Below are 19,181 nucleotides of genomic sequence, written 5' to 3' on the forward strand. Positions count from 1 at the left end.
TGAAGCTCATGTGGAACACTCTCAGGGATAAAGTGAAGACCAACTGGTTTCTCTATAAGTCAGACCATGGGCACGGGCAGAAGAGGAGGGGCACCGGGCAGTGAGGGCAGGGGCAGAAGAGGAGGGGCACCGGGCAGTGAGGGCAGGGGCAGAAGAGGAGGGGCACCGGGCAGTGAGGGCAGGGGCAGAAGAGGAGGGGCACCGGGCAGTGAGGGCAGGGGCAGAAGAGGAGGGGCATCGGGCAGTGAGGGCAGGGGCAGAAGAGGAGGGGCATCGGGCAGTGAGGGCAGGGGCAGAAGAGGAGGGGCATCGGGCAGTGAGGGCAGGGGCAGAAGAGGAGGGGCATCGGGCAGTGAGGGCAGGGGCAGAAGAGGAGGGGCATCGGGCAGTGAGGGCAGGGGCAGAAGAGGAGGGGCACCGGGCAGTGAGGGCAGGAGCAGAAGAGGAGGGGCATCGGGCAGTGAGGGCAGGGGCAGAAGAGGAGGGGCACCGGGCAGTGAGGGCAGGGGCAGAAGAGGAGGGGCACCGGGCAGTGAGGGCAGGGGCAGAAGAGGAGGGGCATCGGGCAGTGAGGGCAGGGGCAGAAGAGGAGGGGCACCGGGCAGTGAGGGCAGGGGCAGAAGAGGAGGGGCATCGGGCAGTGAGGGCAGGGGCAGAAGAGGAGGGGCACCGGGCAGTGAGGGCAGGGGCAGAAGAGGAGGGGCACCGGGCAGTGAGGGCAGGGGCAGAAGAGGAGGGGCATCGGGCAGTGAGGGCAGGGGCAGAAGAGGAGGGGCACCGGGCAGTGAGGGCAGGGGCACAGTTGAAACAGCATATCTCAGCCCTGGTCCAACAGAGACTGTAAAGAGAACTATGGGATCTGTATGTTTACATTTGCCTAAAAGTGGGAGCGAGAGAGAGACATTTTCAATATAGCCTTAAATAGGATGATGAGAGGATGTGGTTGGTGCCTAAAATACATTCTCACACTCTTACACAAAAATGTTTTTGTTTAAAAAAATAATGCTTCTGCACAATTCTCAATAACCACCTCCTATTTTGACTCTTGCTGCCAAAGTTGTAGAAGTTGCATTTGTGTTTTTGTTTTGTACTTCATGGAAGTGTGAATTCAGCTCAGGAAATGAATTAGATTCTCATTAACTGACTGTGTCATTCCTCATTGGGTTGGACAAACAACAAATTACATTTCAGCTGTCTAATGTCTCTCTGTCCTCGACTGATCTCAAATAACCACATGATAATCCATGATAATAATAGCAATTTGAGTGCTCTCAACCTTTGATCAATTCATTAAAAAACACACACACAGAGAAACAAGTAATTGGTTGGCTCATATCCTCAGTGTTTTCAGGACCCCAATTTACGCTTGTAATGGGGGGGGGGGCGCTTAGGTACTTATATAAGACAATACAATCACAAGTTGGGCATTGATGAGTGAGATACATTGTTTTATTAAGGTGAGGTCTAAGACAACCATCTACACACCTTTGATAACAGCAACATCAAGGTAGGCCTTTAAACAACAGTATTAAAACATTTATCAAAACAAAAGAAATACAATCAAAAAGTTTCTTTCCCAAGATGTGGTGTGTGATCATAAGATCTTTCTCCCAGTTTACCATGGTACTGCTGTGAAGTACCTCCGCCGTACTAACACGGCTACATTGATGTTTCAATTAGAATAGTGTCGCGTAGCGCAGCCGCATGGTAACACGGCATCACCAACCATCTGCTCTGACTCCACGTCTGACGAACGAGGCACGTGGGGCTAATCGAGCCGCACATGAGCAATGGGACCGTGAGATCTCGCGCACACGCATGCACACTCACAAAGACATACCCTCACTCTCTCTCACACATGCACACACATGGACACACACTCTGTCTGTCCCACACACATGTTTCTATGCAGAGAAAGAAGGAACGGAAGGGAGGCTCCTCTCACCCTCTAGTTTAGACACCCTATTAACTATAAGGACAACCTCGGATTCCATCTCTCCCTTTTCCCTTTTGTTTTAATAGGATCGCCTAACAGGGTAATAATGCAATGACAGGGAAGAGAGAACCATACCAGATGTGCGTGGAGAATTCTTCAAAAGCGCATCCGGCAAAAGATTTGAAAAGGAAATGCTTTGTGCCAGGTTGGCGTGCTGGGAGGGTATGAAATAATACAGGGCATTATGCTTGGCATTACTGTCTGCCAGTCCTAGAATCAAAGACGTGGTTGTGTGGATTACCTCCCTAATCTGTTGATGCTTTTGAGGAGCGATGCAGGTGTTTATGTGCCAGGTTTTTTTTTTCGGGAGGAGTGTTAGGTTGGTAATCTACATTAAATGCTTTCTGGGGAATAAGACATGATGAAATAGGGCCAAGAGATCTCAGTGGAAGCATGGCACGTTTGATTTTAGAACAGCATGCCGTTGAGATTAGTTGTAATACCGCTGCCAATGTGGAGGAGGTGGTAGGCCTAGACACCACTTGTTGACTTATTTGACTGTTATGGTGGGAGGAAACTACTACTTCTGAACTACTAGACTACGATCGAACAACTTACCAACTAACAATACCTACTAACATTTTTTCTTACAACTACTGCTTAAAAATACCTCAAGTTCAACGAACAAAATCGCCAATGGCACTAATCGAAAACTACATCCACAGCTCTAGGAACAACTCATCTTATTATCGGGGGTCTAAAGATCAGCTCATCAGTGGACTTCCGGAGAGGTAGACATTGGGTAATCCTCCCTTTTTCTCTTCACTGGGGTGGTCTCATCCAGGTTCAAAGAGGGACAGAATACACCTCCCACCACAATAGAGTCGAACCACTGGGACTCTGCTTGCTGAGGGGTGCAGCTTTAAGCAGGCCTTTGAGGGGCCTAATTGCATTGGAATACAGGAGCCTGAGAGCTTGGCTCTGATCACACCGACATGTGAAGGGCTCGCTCCCCAGCACCTCGAGAGCCATACTTTGCCAAGCCCTTCACAATACACACAATTAATACTCTCCATGCTCTCCCTACTCTACCTCTCTTTCGCTTTCCGTCACTCCTTTCTTTCTGTCTTTCTTCCGTTTTCTCTCTCTCTCTCTCTCTCTCTCTCTCTCTCTCTCTCTCTCTCTCTCTCTCTCTCTCTCTCTCTCTCTCTCTCTCTCTCACTCGTATACACACACACACACACACTGTTAATTCTCACGCAACCTGTCAATCCCGCTTCCTTTGATACATACGCCAATTACATAATGGACTATAAGTAAGACCTATAGGGAAAGAATGGGTCAACTTAATACACACCAATCCTTACACAAGTAGCCTACACTACCAGTTGAGTAATGTACTGGTATGTAAAGTACCTTGCAAAAAAAGCTAGCAAGCTATATGCAGTTAATTCATCTCTGCATGGTGACATAGCCTGGACCGTTGAAAGGGAGCAATGGTCCAATGCGGTGTGATATTGGTCTGGATATAGCTACGGTTTTCAAAGACATGTTTCAGTGGTTTTACATATCAGACTACCTGTAGGCCTACATGTTAAAAAAAAATGACTGTGTCTAGTCTAAATCCATTCTATTGATTTCTAACCTTTTGCACGAGACTTATAGGCATAATATTTCCTCCAGTTCAGTACAATTGGAGGAGGGGACAGGATGTGGTCACAGGCACGTCATGAATGTTAATATGGTAACATCTACATAATGCAAAGTGAGGGATTCTTCTATGAGGCCTACAGGTCTGTCTTCATCCTACACTCTAAAAAGAAAAGGTTCCCGGAGTGTCCTTTAGGGGGTTCTTCAAATTGAACCTGTGGGGGAACCCCTATAAGTTCTTTGAGGAACCCCTTTTATTAATGGATCCTCTAGCAACCTTGCGAAGAAACTTTAGGGGTACATTTAACTACCCTACCCCCACACACTCCCCTATTATTATTATTAATACACATCACTATAACAACAACACAGAACTTTAGTTGTCCGTGTTTCGCTACATCTTGCAATAACATCTGCTAAAAATGTGTACATGACCAATACAATTTGATTTGATATATTTTTGATTTTAGCAGCAAAGTAGGATAAAAAAAAAATATAAATGTGAGGTAAACTCCCAGCAGAGCCCCAACTCCAATGGGTATATCCTTTGGCGTGTTGGTGTTAATGTGTTGATGTTCTCCATATTCATAGTCAGAATGATTTTGCAGTGGATGGTGATCGAACAGGTTTCCTGTTGTATTCATCAGAGGTGTAAGGAGGGTGAAGTCTGTGAACCCCCCAAAAAATATAGATTTTACAGATGATTAACAAAACATGCACAGGACAGTATTCATACCTTGGTTTTTGTGGTGAATGTGAATGGGAAAAAAAATGTTAATGGATTTCATACACAAACCTTGTCCATAATGTAGAGGCCTATGGGATATTCATTGCAGAGGTAAGGGGGGAGGATCTACGTAACATACCAATACCAATTGACAAACCTTTGTCTGCCTCCTCCTCTGTATACCTGCAGACACAGACACAAAGGTGAGCAGTTCAGTCATCTGAACCCAATACAGCTAGTCTCCAACATACTTTTATAGCCTACATATTCTTACCTCTTTGTTGATTGATAATCATTGAATTGTGTCCATTTTCCATTTTAGAAAGATTTGAACAAATACGAAAAGCTAGTAGATAGATGATCTCGTCATAAAACAATGTCAATGTACATCATACAAGGGACAAACCTTACCTTAAATTGAGATCTTTACATTTGTTCAGTTAAGTGCCGGCACCTGCTGTCCTTTCAAATTCAAATCCAAATGTTTCAGTTGGGCAGTTAGGTTCTTGCAAGAACCCCCACCAACTAAGGAGGTTCCTCGATGAACCTCACCTCCTATGGGGTTGTTGGAAGAACCTTTTGGAGGACATTTTCAGTGACAAGAACCCTAAAGGTTCTTCGAAGAACTTTGAGGATCCGGGTGACCATTTGTGAGATTGTTTGCTGAAATAGTAAGATAGTAGGCTAGATAAAGTGAGGTTATGGGTCTTCCTGGTTAAAAGAGCAGTTGTGTACATTATTAAGCCTACTCTCTAAACGTGAATCAATGTAGTGTGTGGAACAATTGAAGATTTTAAAACATATCTTTAACGAACTCATTATTAGATTTTTCATTACATGAACCATTTATGAAATGTAATTATTTTCCCCACAGCATTTGAACACAAACGAGTTCTTGTGAAAAATTCGCAGAGGGATACGAGTTGATGTATGGGGAGACAGTTACCTAATTAGACCGTTAAAAATTGAAACTTTACAGCATGCGGGTCATATAATTACTGTTAATTTAACGCTCAGATTCTCCATCGTTAATTTTTATTCCCTTAAATGTTTGGCAGCAGCTCTTAGAGCACAGGAATAGATTCTACTGTATGGGAAAGCACACTGCCCCCTCCGAATGAATTACCACGGACCCCGCAGTCCAAATAACAAGACTCGCATCATTTATGCGTTGTTAAGCCATGTAATTGAACGACCCATAGTTTGCATATTACACCATTAAAATAATGTGCTTTGCATTTCTCCCAACACGACTATTTAAGCCTGTGTGGCGATGTGGTAATTCCTTGAATTACAGCCCTAATTACCACAAATGTTCTTTTGATTTGGGTGATTTCAGTGTTACGCCACAATGATGATATTTTTAAAAAATGAATTAGTGAACCATGCCTTGAAACTTTTGTGCTTGGACTTTAATCCTTTCATATTGGCACTGTGTGGTATGCACAGTCTATTTGATTATGTTCATATTAATATATTAATAAGGATTATTTTCTGTGACATGTCAAGAGAATACTCAGGTCAACCTATTGGTATAGTGGATGGATGCACAAATCTGTGCATAATGCCATTCAGTCAACCCGGATTGTTAATCTACACTCTTAGAAAAAAAGGTTCTGGATAAAACCGAAAAGGGTTCTATGCTTGCTTCATATATGGCATCCCTTAAGGTTCTATATAGAACCGAAATTGGTTCCATATCGAACCCTATATGGAGTCCAAGGGTTCTATGTGGAACCAAGTTTGGTTCAGTGAAGAAGAACCCTAGAAAGGGGTTCTATATAGAACCTTTGTCTGTGCCATATATGAAGCAAGTAATATAAATAACCCTGTTTGGTTGTATACAGAACCTATGTTTGTGTATTGAACTAATCAGACAATTTGGTTACCAATAAACTGTCCCACGCTAAATGAAAGATTGTTTCGATTATCCAATAATAATGGTCCCTATTTTAATAGGCCTATGTGCCTTTATTATGTAAATTGAGGGTTTGTTGAGGCTAGATTTTTGATCGTTACCTTCTTTAATATTCGATTGAATTGAATTCATATTCGATTTCATTCTATTTCAGTTTCCCCCCAAAAAATATTCATACTGTTTGTCCATACTTACGGTTGAACACGTTGTATGCCTATTTGTTCTGGTGGTCAATTCCATGCTCCAAAATATTCAAATATTTATTGGGGATATTTCAGAGGGCTTTTGTCTTTGGTCTGTACCCTAGACTGATAATATTCTAACTTATCAAAGATGATTAGAGCGGGTAGTTTGGGCTAATATTTGTGACTGAAATTTTGCACAAAAGTTTGAGAATGGAGAAGTGGGGCCAGTTTTAACCCCTTGTGTCGTTTATGGGCCTATCGTAACTACACTCTCAGGCACACACAGCAACTCTCTCACTCCTCTCTCCATCTCACTCCCTCCCTCTCATCCCTTCTCCTTCAACGTTCCCAATAACACCCACTCCCTCCTTTTCTCCCTCCAGCCTTTGTCCCGCCAGAGGGCCCCTTTAAATAGGCCTTTAGATATTCAAGAAGAGGGGGCGAAAGTAGCTGTGACGTGAGCTCTGTTGTTTCATTTACTCTTCTCTATGGCAACCAGCAGTGGTGCGACAAGAATGTCTCTCTTTGGACAATGTCCTAGCCTATCCCTGAGCGGCACAGAGAGGGGGAGAGAGGACGGCAGCTGTGGCGGGTTTGACACCTGCGCATCACGCCACGGACTGAGGCATGATCTCACTAAGCCGCTTGTATGTACTTCTGTCCTTGATGCTTCACCGACTAAACATCAGCCAGTCGACTCCCACTCTAAGAAACATTTTAGCCTTATATTTTGGCCTAAGTGAGAAAAAAAAGTACTTCCTGTTTTATTATTGTAGATGGAGCGTCCTGTAGGTTTTCGCTCTAACCGTAACCTCGCGCACCCGATTCTAGTAATTAGCTTGTTGATACATTGAATCAGGTTATTTATAACTGGAGTTGAATTGAAAACCTCTCCAGGAACAGGTTTAGAGAGCCCTGTTGTAGACTACTTGGCCTGCTACGCCTATAGGCCTACAATCTCAAATCATAAATGTAGGCTATGACTAGGCTTATAGACACAGGGTTGGATATGTTACTTTCTAAATGTAATCCGTTACAGTTACTAGTTACCTGTCCAAAATTGTAATCAGTAACATACATTTTGGATTACCCAAACTCAGTAACAATCTGATTACTTTCAGTTACTTTCCTTTTAAGAGGCATAAGAAGAAGACAAAAATAACCCTTGAAAAGCATTTGGTGTGTCATCATAGTGGTCTCTGACTTTGGGTCAGACTCGTTCAGGTGGAACAAACTTAAACTTGCGCCTTTTTTCTAAGATAAATTGAATGTCAGTGGAAAAACAGGAAGGTGTCATAATGTATTTTTTGCAAACATCCCTTCGACATTTAAAAGTAACACAATAGGTAATAATTGCGTTATTTAAGTATCTGTAATGCGATTACAATATTTTTGCTGGTATCCTAAGTGATTACAGTTAGGTTTTTGTAATCAGATTACATGATTAGGCTACATGTAAATCAGATACTCCCCAACCCTGTATAGACACTGTGTATGGGCTTATTTCAGACATAAAATATTGATTTCATTGTACTATTTATTCTACAATGTATGTATTACTTATTTTCCTGACATTTGAACCAATTAAGTGGAATATTGAAAGCTACATTTACAAAGATCATACTTTCAATGGTTTCGATTTGAAAAGTATACTTAGGCAACACAACACTAGTCTTGCCTATATAACCAAATTCAACACCGTCCTTATAATGCATTACGCATGACGTTCACTTCTTAGCCACTGTGGAACGTGTCTTGAGTAGGCGCAATTGAATCATGGTATGCAAACTTTGGGTAGAGTTAGTTAGTTAGGCCTACAGCTACAATCACCTAAGCAGAGGCAATGCTTATTCAAATATTTTAAATGTTGTCGCAAAAAAACGTTTCTTTTCCCGTTTCTGTTCCATAGGCCTTTTATGCATCTGCCTTGTGACGCACAACTGTATTTAATCTCTTGCAGTCATTGTTTGACATTGTTGTGGTGGTCCAACTTTTAGTTTTATCGCAGACGTTATATATTAGTGGTATATTAATTGATGTGGCGCCAGTTTTAATTGATGTAAAAAAAAATGTATCACTAGCCACTATGCCACTTTTATGTTTACATACTGTACTCGAGACCATCTACCGCATCTCGCCTATGCCGTTCTGTACCATCACTCATTCATATATCTTTATGTACATATTCTTTATCCATTTACACTTGTGTGTATAAGGTAGCAGTTGTGGAATTGTTAGGTTAGATTACTCGTTGGTTATAACTGCATTGTCGGAACTAGAAGCACAAGCATTTCGCTACACTCGCATTAACATCTGCTAACCATGTGTATGTGACAAATAACATTTGATTTGATTTGATTTAGTGTGGTTCTCCATAATCCAAACATGTTCAATTTGGTATTTACAAACTACATCACCAAATTGTTCTACTAAACCTAAACCAAATAAAATAGTATCCAAACAAATATCTGAAAACTCATACCATTTCAGACTAGATTTTCATAGGTCTGAGATGGAAGCGTTTCACACACGCACATGCACACACACACACACACACACACACACACACACACACACACACACACACACACACACACACACACACACACACACACACACACAAAAGGAGTCCAGAACAACAATGACATCATAGCCAAATAAACCGCGTTCCCATAGTTGGACATTATGCATTCCTGTTTTAAATGCATACTCCAACTATTAAACCATATATTATCACAAATTGTGTGGGTTTTTTTTTTATACAAGACTGCTATGTCTATCTTATGATGAAAACAATTTGAGTCATAAGTAGCCTATTACTGAAAGTTATTATTTGAAGGTTTACACCTTCATATGCTCATGGCGCCAAGACTAATTTGATTCTGTTAAATTATTATTGTACTTAGACTTATATTTGTATTGTCATACAATACATTCCAGTGTGGCATTCTATCACCGACATTGTATACAAACAGATCACGTAACACATGCACACTCAAAGTACTGTCAGTGGTACAAAGCATGCTTTCAGTCCATGCAGTTTTGGCCATAAAAAAAAAATTAAGCACTACAATAAGTTCAACAATGCAACCAGTACTGATCATCGCAATAAGTCTAAGTTACTCTCATTCGGATATCCAATATCAAGGAATCCATTTCATATCTCATAGTATAAACCTAATAACATAATATATACATAACACATGTAACTGAAGCTATAGGCCTACTACTACCTTAAACAAAACTTTATCCTTGAAGAAAAAAAGTTTTCGCCCCAAACACTGAACGCCCAAAATATGACAATGCCCACACAATTATTGTAAGTATTAATAACGTTTAATGTCTGAAAAAGTAAAACGTATAATAAAATACAAACACAATTTACTCAAAATAAATATACGAAGATTTAGAGCCGTATTCATATATACATTACACAAAAGCATTTGAAGCATGCATCACTCGAATGATCTGCAATCACGATATTCATATATTGGTTTAAAACATTATCTTATTAATATGAGTAAATGCCTTACAGTTCCATTGAAAATCTCGGCCAGTGCATATCCCCTTTCCGTTTTCCATGCGGCACTCGGTCTCTCAAGTTTCAGAGGTGCCGCAGCATAACTCGCAGTTCTCTAGAAAGGGGTAGTGTTTGTTGAGACACTGCAACGTCCAATGAGAGGGATGTTGCCAGTAGCAACCACGTCCATCAGCCATTTCTGTCCAATGAACATCGGGACGAGGCGGGGTGCAGGTGCGCGCCGCTGAGTCCACTTGGCAGAGTGCCTGGGAGACGCCTGTGGCAAAACAGTAACTGTCAAATGCAAGGTTCCTTTAATAAGAGCGATCAGTCCGGCTCCGAGAGTCATGGCGACCACAGCGTCTAATCATTACAATATCCTTACCTCCAGCGCATCCATTGTGCACTCGGAGCCCGGGAGCATGCAGCAAGCAACGGCGTACAGGGACGCGCAGACCCTGTTGCAGAGTGACTACTCATTGCAGAGCAACAGTCACCCGCTCAGCCACGCGCACCAGTGGATAACGGCACTGTCGCACGGAGAGGGAGCTCCGTGGTCAACCAGTCCTCTCGGCGACCAGGACATCAAACCCGCGGTGCAGGGCACCAGAGACGAGATGCACAGCTCCAACAACCTGCAGCACCAGCACCAGCCGCGACCGCCCCACCTGGTGCACCAGTCGCATGGGAACCACCACGACGCCCGAGCGTGGAGAACTACCGCAGCCCACATACCCAGCATGGCAACATCCAATGGCCAGAGCCTTATTTATTCACAGCCCGGATTCGGCGTCAACGGCCTGATTCCAGGCAGCGGACAGGGGATGCATCACCACAACCTAAGAGACGCACACGAAGACCACCACAGCCCGCATCTCAGCGACCACGGCCACCAGGCGTCCCAACACCAGCAACAGAGTCACCACGACCATTCGGACGAGGATACACCAACCTCCGACGACTTGGAGCAGTTCGCCAAGCAGTTTAAGCAGCGGAGGATCAAGCTGGGCTTCACTCAGGCTGACGTCGGACTCGCCTTGGGAACGCTGTATGGAAATGTGTTTTCCCAAACCACTATTTGCAGGTTCGAGGCCCTGCAGCTCAGCTTCAAAAACATGTGTAAACTCAAACCTTTGTTGAACAAGTGGTTGGAAGAAGCGGATTCCACCTCGGGCAGCCCAACCAGTTTGGACAAAATCGCTGCACAGGGGAGGAAAAGGAAAAAACGGACCTCTATCGAGGTAAGCGTAAAAGGGGCTTTGGAGACCCATTTCTTGAAGTGTCCTAAACCCGCAGCGGCGGAAATTACTTCACTGGCGGACGGTCTACAGCTGGAGAAAGAGGTGGTGAGGGTTTGGTTTTGTAACAGGAGACAGAAAGAGAAACGGATGACTCCTCCCGGTGGACCGCTTCCTGGAACGGAGGATGTGTATGGGGACACACCGCCACATCATGGAGTCCAAACACCGGTTCAATGAACAATAACGGATCACTATTAGACTTTTCCTGATTTGATTTACCCTGAAAATGATATATATTTCACTGGACTATGAGCGATAGTGGGTGTTTTATGTATAATAATAGCCTAGCCTATGGCATGAGTAGGCTACTTACACAATATCTGCATTGAATACCAGTCAAAACCCAAATATCATTAGCAATGGGGTGGAAAATTGTTTTCTTCAAGAGCTAAGAGAACACATGTTCGAGGATATGCCTTGCAATGTGACTCGACGCAGTTTCAAGGTGTAGTCCTATTGTGAAAAATATTTGGCGTGAAGGGAATTATCGTTTTAAACAAGCCTCGAGATTCTTAGCTAAAATGGTTTACGTTCTCGACTTTTCTAGTGTATTCAACACATGGCGCTGCGTAATCATCATTGTTTTGTTCTGGACATGTGGGTCCGACAAGAAAAGTCTTCAGAGCTGCATTCGACAAATATAGCCTAAACGCCATTTCTCTGTCCCAGACACGCAGCTGGGGTTGAGCATCGGCTGAGCAATGTGTGAGGGTTGATAATCTGTCAGTCATATTTTTCTAGTTAGTTTTGACATTCAACATTGCTTTGAGGCGTTTAGGCAAATTATTATGGGCCAAAGCTTTATTATTTTGCCTGTTACTTGTTATATCCCTATTATTATTATTATTATTATTATTATTATTATTATTATTATTATTATTATTATCATCAAGAGCGGTTCGAAGGGCCTCCTTGAATAATTGATACCACATAAATCGTAAAGTTTTGATATTCCGTTTGAACGCACACAAGAACACATCATCCTCCTCGTTATCTCAATGATATCAGCACCTCTAAACACAAAAGGCTGCCAACACTGAGCTCCGCTCCACGCCACGCGGCCAGCAGCTAGCAGTCAGGTCACGGAAGGGCTACGTGGCGATGGAAACCTGGCACTTTTCTAGAGCAAGATATATCACCAAGTTTTTCACAGAACATTGTGATCAATTTTGTAAATATTGTATAACTTAACAGTCATGGCTTAGTTCCTTCTCACTGAGGCACTTTTTTTCTTTCGGTGTTTTCAAAACAAAAACAGGTTTTAGCTGTTTATTTTTTTATTCCAAATGGTTTTGACACAATTTTAGGTTTCAATAACCTACCTTGTATTTTTATTTAAAGTTATTTGTAAGCTGAAATTACGTTTGTTGTTTGCAGTGTAATGTGTTTGAGACGCATTTTATGTTAAATTCAGAGGCATTTCAGTGATGTGAATTCAATTGGATTGGCAGAATTGACTTCACATGTTGTCCTGTCATTGGCTTTCAATAATGTCCATCTGACATATTTTTGAATCAAATATATGCTTTAAGTAATTATGTTCTAATTGATTGGCAACTAAATAATGAATCAGCCCACAGATTGGCAAAGGAAGGCGATATGCTCGCTGAAGTATATTTTATTTAAAAGATGTATTATTCCTTTACAAAAGGAAATAGATATTTAAGTAGCCTACATTTTATATCAACTTTTAAAAACAACGTAGGCCTTTTATCAAAAACATGTCACCTGGCACCACATAATAATGATAATAATAATAAGAATAATATATTATTATTTTATTATTTATCATAGGTGAGGATTTTATTTTATCCTTGCCATCTTCTTTTGTTTTGGTATCATTGCGATATGGGAATAATGATCAAATACTTTAATTTTATTATTTTGTTGTTGAGATTGTAATTTATTCTATAACGACTTTTATAGATGACACAAAGTACAATAGATATATAAATGCCATCGAAAAGGCTTATGGAATATAGGCTAGTCATAAGGGGGGAGAGATAGTATTTTTTATTTCAGCAGGATTGCCATAGCCTATACCGTCAATGCTACGTGTATATACATGTTTTCTGATAACCATATGGCTTGTTCTCCGTAGCTTTGTTTCATTTTATGCAAATTGTATCCAGGGACTTGTGTTCTTCTCATTTGGAAGCAGCTTGCCTAATCTTACTTTTTTTTTTTAAGAAAAAAGGTCATGGCATTGATCATATTTCTTCTGTAGCTTGAATTAATCGACCAATCTTACAATTCTCTGAAAATCAAACTGTGGGATGTACAAATTCGATGTTTTTTTTTCTTTTTTTTCCGCGTTTGTCACATTCACTTTTAATTGATCTGGATAAATCTGGGGGTTAAACACGCAGAGATGGTGATAGAAATATGTTTAGGTAATATTTCATCAGTTGATATGACATGAACAAAGACTTGCACATTTTTAAATAATGGGGTTGATATTAAAAAGCTTTTTTCAATGTCGAGATCTAATGTATATTTATTTAAAGCTAACATGGAATATGCTCTTTCTGGCTATTTCCCAACATCTTTTTTTTTATCGTATTCTCATCAAAGGTTTTTTCGTAGTCATAACGTCATGATGACGAATATGTTTCCTTTTGGGGTTTGCAAGAAGAGAGGCATGAAGTTGGTTAATACCATGTTGAAATTGAGAACAATAAGATTTGAATGTTTATCAGTTCATGGCCTTGGCGCATTGTATTATGCCAACCAAATGCTAAGACCTAATTAATGCAAGTTACAGTTTCACGACAGCTATGACATTTCTGTGCATTCGTTCATATTTACTGACTAGACAAAAATATTTCATATGAGCAAATAGGTGGTGAACCTTGGCTATAGGGGAAATATAGACTATAGGCCTATTTAGTTTCTGCACCCTCGACACCCTGTAGTCTTTTGTAGGCTAAATGTAGGCCTATGTTTGAATGTCCATTCCACAGGTCAAATTGGACCACAACACCATTGAGCTCTGTGGACGTATAGGTTAGGGTCAATGAATCCATTTGAACATGGGTTCAAAATAATACAACTGCCCTCTATCGATCACAAGTCCTATTATGGCGTCTCAGTGGGCAGCGCTATTGGCAGCCCATTGAGGACTCCTCCATTTTGAAGTTGTCCATTTTCTTCTTATACTACTTTTATGACTTGGCAAACAAACTGAAAGGGTGCACACTGCCACCTGTGGTGTGTTATTTGTACAGGTATGAAGCCAATGTTGGTGATTTACTGGCAATGTTTGCGCATGACTTATAATTCATTGGTTTATCCCTCCTGATCACCTGGATGGAATCATGTTGACTACTTCAAAATGGTGAAAGTTCTCAATGGCTATGCACATGCTAAAACAAGCTTTTATTCCACAACAATGATGATGGATCAGCTCATATAGGGATAAAACCACCAATGGCTTATTTTAAATGCGTAGGCCTACCCTATAATAATGGACTTAATCAAGATTTGGCAAATCATTCCGCACATGTTGTTAGATATCATGACATTTATTGAGGCAAAAAGTACAGACAGTAGCCTAGAATTAACAAAACATAATCAAGGTTTGAGAGTCCTCTATCCAACTTTGTGGTCACAACCCAGACCAGGGCATGGCTTCTCAGAGCCTTCGTAGCGTTAAGATCATCTTTAGAATAATCGTATGATGTATAGTAGCCGAACTGTTTCCCATAACCATTTTTACTAAAGTTGCACAAAATAACACTCGTTATTTATTGACGGCCTCAGACCACTCGCAGAACATCTAGGTGCGTTGTTAGATGCTTTTTTTTTTGCCGTTCCGCGTCACTTTATACACAGAAGATCTCTGCTAAACACACAATCAAGAGGTTCATCGGTCTCAATGTGACTGCGGATACGTTCAGAACGTAGGCGACTACAAATAGGCTAGCCTATGAAGCTTATGTCTTTGCATTTGTTAAAAACAAATGAATAATACAACGATGCATGCTTCAAATGAAAGGCAACATTATAGGCTTTACGTAGGCCTATATATTTAAATGACATTGAAATCAATTTGATGTTCATTCAATTTAATTATATTCGCCTCAATATATTTCATGATATCGAACAACATGTGCTGGAGGATGTGCCAAATATTGATTTTGTGCATTATTATAGGGTAGACCTAAGCATTTAGAATAAGTCGCTTCAATATTTGCAGCCAAAGGTGGTCATGTCCATAGGAGCTGATCCATCGTCAGTATTGTAGAATAATTATAGTGCTAAGGTAATATTTGAAAGCTGATCAGAGAGCAGCCCCACTGGACACAGTCGTCAATTCAACGTCTATTCCACCTTGGTTCAACGTAATGTCATTGAAATGATGTGGAAACAATGTTTATTCAACATTTTGGGGGATAATATAATCCAATCATTCAAATCAAAATGCCATATTATATTGCAATATTTGAGAAACTTTTGCTTACATGCGATCATATGACGATAATCTGAACCAATCATACGTATCAGTCTTTCCACCCACACATGCTTCACAAGTTCAATAACGTTTTGATGTGAAAGGGTGGAAGGTATATCTATCATCGATGGTTTGAAAATGTTAATGTAACCGGCTCTAATGTAACTTCAATAGTATTGATATTGATAGGTGGGCCTAGGCTACTAACTGTAATGAAATGCAAAAGCAAATATCTGCGTTCAGCAGTAAAAGGGTTCATTTTAAGGCGAATACGCATAGCTTTCCTTTTAAAGCAAGGCCTTCCTTACGAAATGCGTTCAGTCATTATCCCTGTACCGCGATGCCGTATGGGCCTATAATACCTTTATGGTTACATGGCTCCTTAGTGCCAATCCACCATTAACACCTGATTGATACATTTGGATGGACTTGGCTGCAGGATGCCTCAAAGACTCCCTACGAAAGAAATGATAGCCTACGTGACAAATGTGTAGGCCTGTAAAACATGTACTATTATTGCAACCATATAGGGGCTTCTTTTGGGAATTTTGTGGAAATTGCATATCCGAGCCTAACGTGACAAATTTGTAGGCGTATGAACATGTACTATTATTGCAGTGTCATTATGTGTTGTATTATTATTATTAGTTGTTTACATAGCCTTGGTTTGTTTACTGAGCCTTAACTGAGCATATTTGCATATACCAGTAACATGTTTTATTTGAATAAGACCAAATATTCCAAAGGAAAGTGTGCAGGAGCCCACAATGCCATTTCAATGTTTTGCATGAAATGCACCGGCCTCTGATCTATCTCGACCCTCACAGAAGCAACGCCTAACTATATTTATTTATAACAACAAAAAAACGATGGTCTTGTGCACTTCATTCGTTCACTTGCAGATGCAATTAATACTGCGACATGTTAATTACACCTTCCTCTTTATTTAGGTTGCTTGAAATTTCCCATTAGACCCGCGCACTGCACGGTTCTGCATGGTGCTTATCCGCAGCACACAGCTGAAGTTGCGCAGCGTCAATCCTCTGGTGCCATCTAGCGAGTCCTTTGCGGAATAATAGCCTAAAAGACGGGGAAGTTTAGTGTATCCTAGGCCTACACATGGAACACATTCTTTCTTAGAACCTTTTAAATGGATAAGGACATGGGTTTACATATTGCCTACTGCACATTTAATTCTTAAGGCATGCTTTCATAATGTTCAATATTTGGTACATTAACAAACTCAACAATTTAAGGCATCAGGCAACATAACTGGTCTTTCATAGTGGGATCCTGTTAGGTAGGCCACTTAACATTCATTATGTCGCCTATTCCTATTTATAATGTATTATAGGCCTCATAATAATAATCAAATGAAGCAATCTTAGGGCTCTATTGAATCAAATCTGCTTCAGCTGACATCTGCGTAGAGATTGTTTTGACGGTGTTGGAGGTGAAACTGCATTAGAGCTGTCAAATCCACAAGAGGCTCCTGGCAATATACCTGAAGCAAACATTGCCATTGGCTGCACTGAGTCACTTTATGAGAAACCCCAAATCCCATGCAGCCTTGTTTACAAGATCAAACACTGGAATGAGAGATGAGTAATATACATTGATTAGGCCGATAGAAATTATTATTATTTTGTTTAATGATTTTATATTTGAGCATCATTATTTATATATAGCCAATACACTTTCCGGTTCTGAAATTGTAATGGGAGTGGGACAGGTTTGGCTTCATGACAATGATCAAGAGCAACTGCTCACCAAATTGACAGCTCCAACGCAGTTGCATCTCAGACACCTCCAAAATATCAGCTATGTGGGTGTTGGCTATCGCTGGTTAGTGCTTGATCTGATTGAATCTATGCTGTAAATTAAAAGCACTTTACATTGTATGTGGTTACTTACCACTGCCAGCATAAATAGAATGGCATCTGAAAAGTAACACTGAACAGTTGTATTTTCTTACAGTTCATATAAAGGGAAGGAGCCTACCAGACAAGCTAAAATAATATTTTTTTTTCACCTTTATTTAACCAGGTCGGCCAGTTGAGAACAAGTTCTCATTTACAACTGTGACCTGCCTAAGATAAAGCAAAGCAGTGTGACAAAAACAACAACACAGAGTTACACATAAACAAATGTACAATAACACAATTTAAAAATCTATGTACGGTGTGTACAAATGTAGATGATTAGGGAGGTAAGGCAATAAATAGGCCATAGTGGCGAAATAATTACAACTTAGCGTTAACGCTGGAGTGATAGATGTGGAGATGATGATGTGCAAGTAGAGATACTGGGGTGCAAAGTGCAAGAAGATAAATAACAATATGGGGATGAGGTAGTTGGGTGTGCTATTTACAGATTGGCTGTGTACAGGTATAGTGATCGGTAAGCTGCTCTGACAGCTGATGCTTAAAGAGGGAGATAAGTCTCCAGCTTCAGTGATTTTTTTCAGTTCCAATCATTGGCAGCAGAGAACTGGAAGGAAAGGCGGCTAAGGGAGTGTTGGCTTTGGGGATGACCAGTGAAATATACCTGCTGAATCGCGTGCTACGGGTGGGTGTTGCTAAGGTGACCATGCTGTGTGCAAGTGTGTGCACAGTTGTCATTTTTATTTAACTTTTATTTAAGTAGGCAAGTCAGTTAAGATCCAATTCTAATTTACAATGACAGCCTAACCCAGAGGATGCTAGGCCAATTGTGCTCCGTCCTATTGGACCCCCAATCATGGCCGGATGTGATGCAGCTTGGATTCAAACCAGGGACTGCAGTGACGCCTCTCGCACTGAGATGCAGAGCCTTAGACCGCTGTGCCACCTTGTCATCAAGGCAAAGGGTTACTATCTTTGAAGAATCTGTTTAACACTTTTTTGGTTACTACATGATCCCATTAGTGTTATTTCATAGGTTTCATGTCTTCACTATTCTACAATGTAGAAAATAGTGGAATAAAGAAAAACCCTTGAATGAGTAGTTGTGTCCAAACTTCTGACTGGTACTGTATATATCTTTGCCAACCACAGGAGCCCGCTCTCAATGTTCAAAATACACCAGAGAGTAATTTAGCCACAGAGGATCAATAGGTACTAAAAAATAACTGCGGATTACATTTTATCACAAGCACAAACAGGTAACTGCCAAAATAAAGGAAACACCAACATAGTGTCTTAAAAGGGTATTTGGCGACCACGAGCTGCCAGAAAAGCTTCAATGAGCCTTGACATCGATTCTACAAGTGGACCTAAACCATGCCAGGAAAATGCACCCCACCACATGAAATATTATTTATATCCCTAATTTACTCAAGTTTTTCCTTTATTTTGACAGTTACAGGTTGCCTACATTTGGGGAGGCTGCATGCACAGCAAATATACAACTTGTTGCGTTGTGGCCATAGACATGCAGTACCTTCAGAAAGTATTCACACCCCTCAACTTTTTACACATTTTGTTGTGTTACAGGCTGAATTTAAAATGGAG

The 19,181-nt window shown here is 41.0% G+C and overlaps 1 protein-coding gene across 1 annotated transcript; it reads left to right on the forward strand.

Moving 5' to 3' along the window:
- The first annotated feature begins 9,765 nt into the window (after positions 1–9,765).
- LOC118364188 (POU domain, class 3, transcription factor 2) lies at positions 9,766–13,714 on the forward strand. Its single transcript, XM_035745491.2, has one exon. The coding sequence runs from the start codon at positions 10,284–10,286 to the stop codon at positions 11,412–11,414; it is 1,131 nt and encodes a 376-aa protein (XP_035601384.2). The 5' UTR covers positions 9,766–10,283; the 3' UTR covers positions 11,415–13,714.
- Positions 13,715–19,181: the final 5,467 nt, after the last annotated feature.

Source organism: Oncorhynchus keta, chromosome 31 (genome assembly GCF_023373465.1).
Source record: "Oncorhynchus keta strain PuntledgeMale-10-30-2019 chromosome 31, Oket_V2, whole genome shotgun sequence".
In the NCBI taxonomy this organism is placed as follows: Eukaryota; Metazoa; Chordata; class Actinopteri; order Salmoniformes; family Salmonidae; genus Oncorhynchus; species Oncorhynchus keta.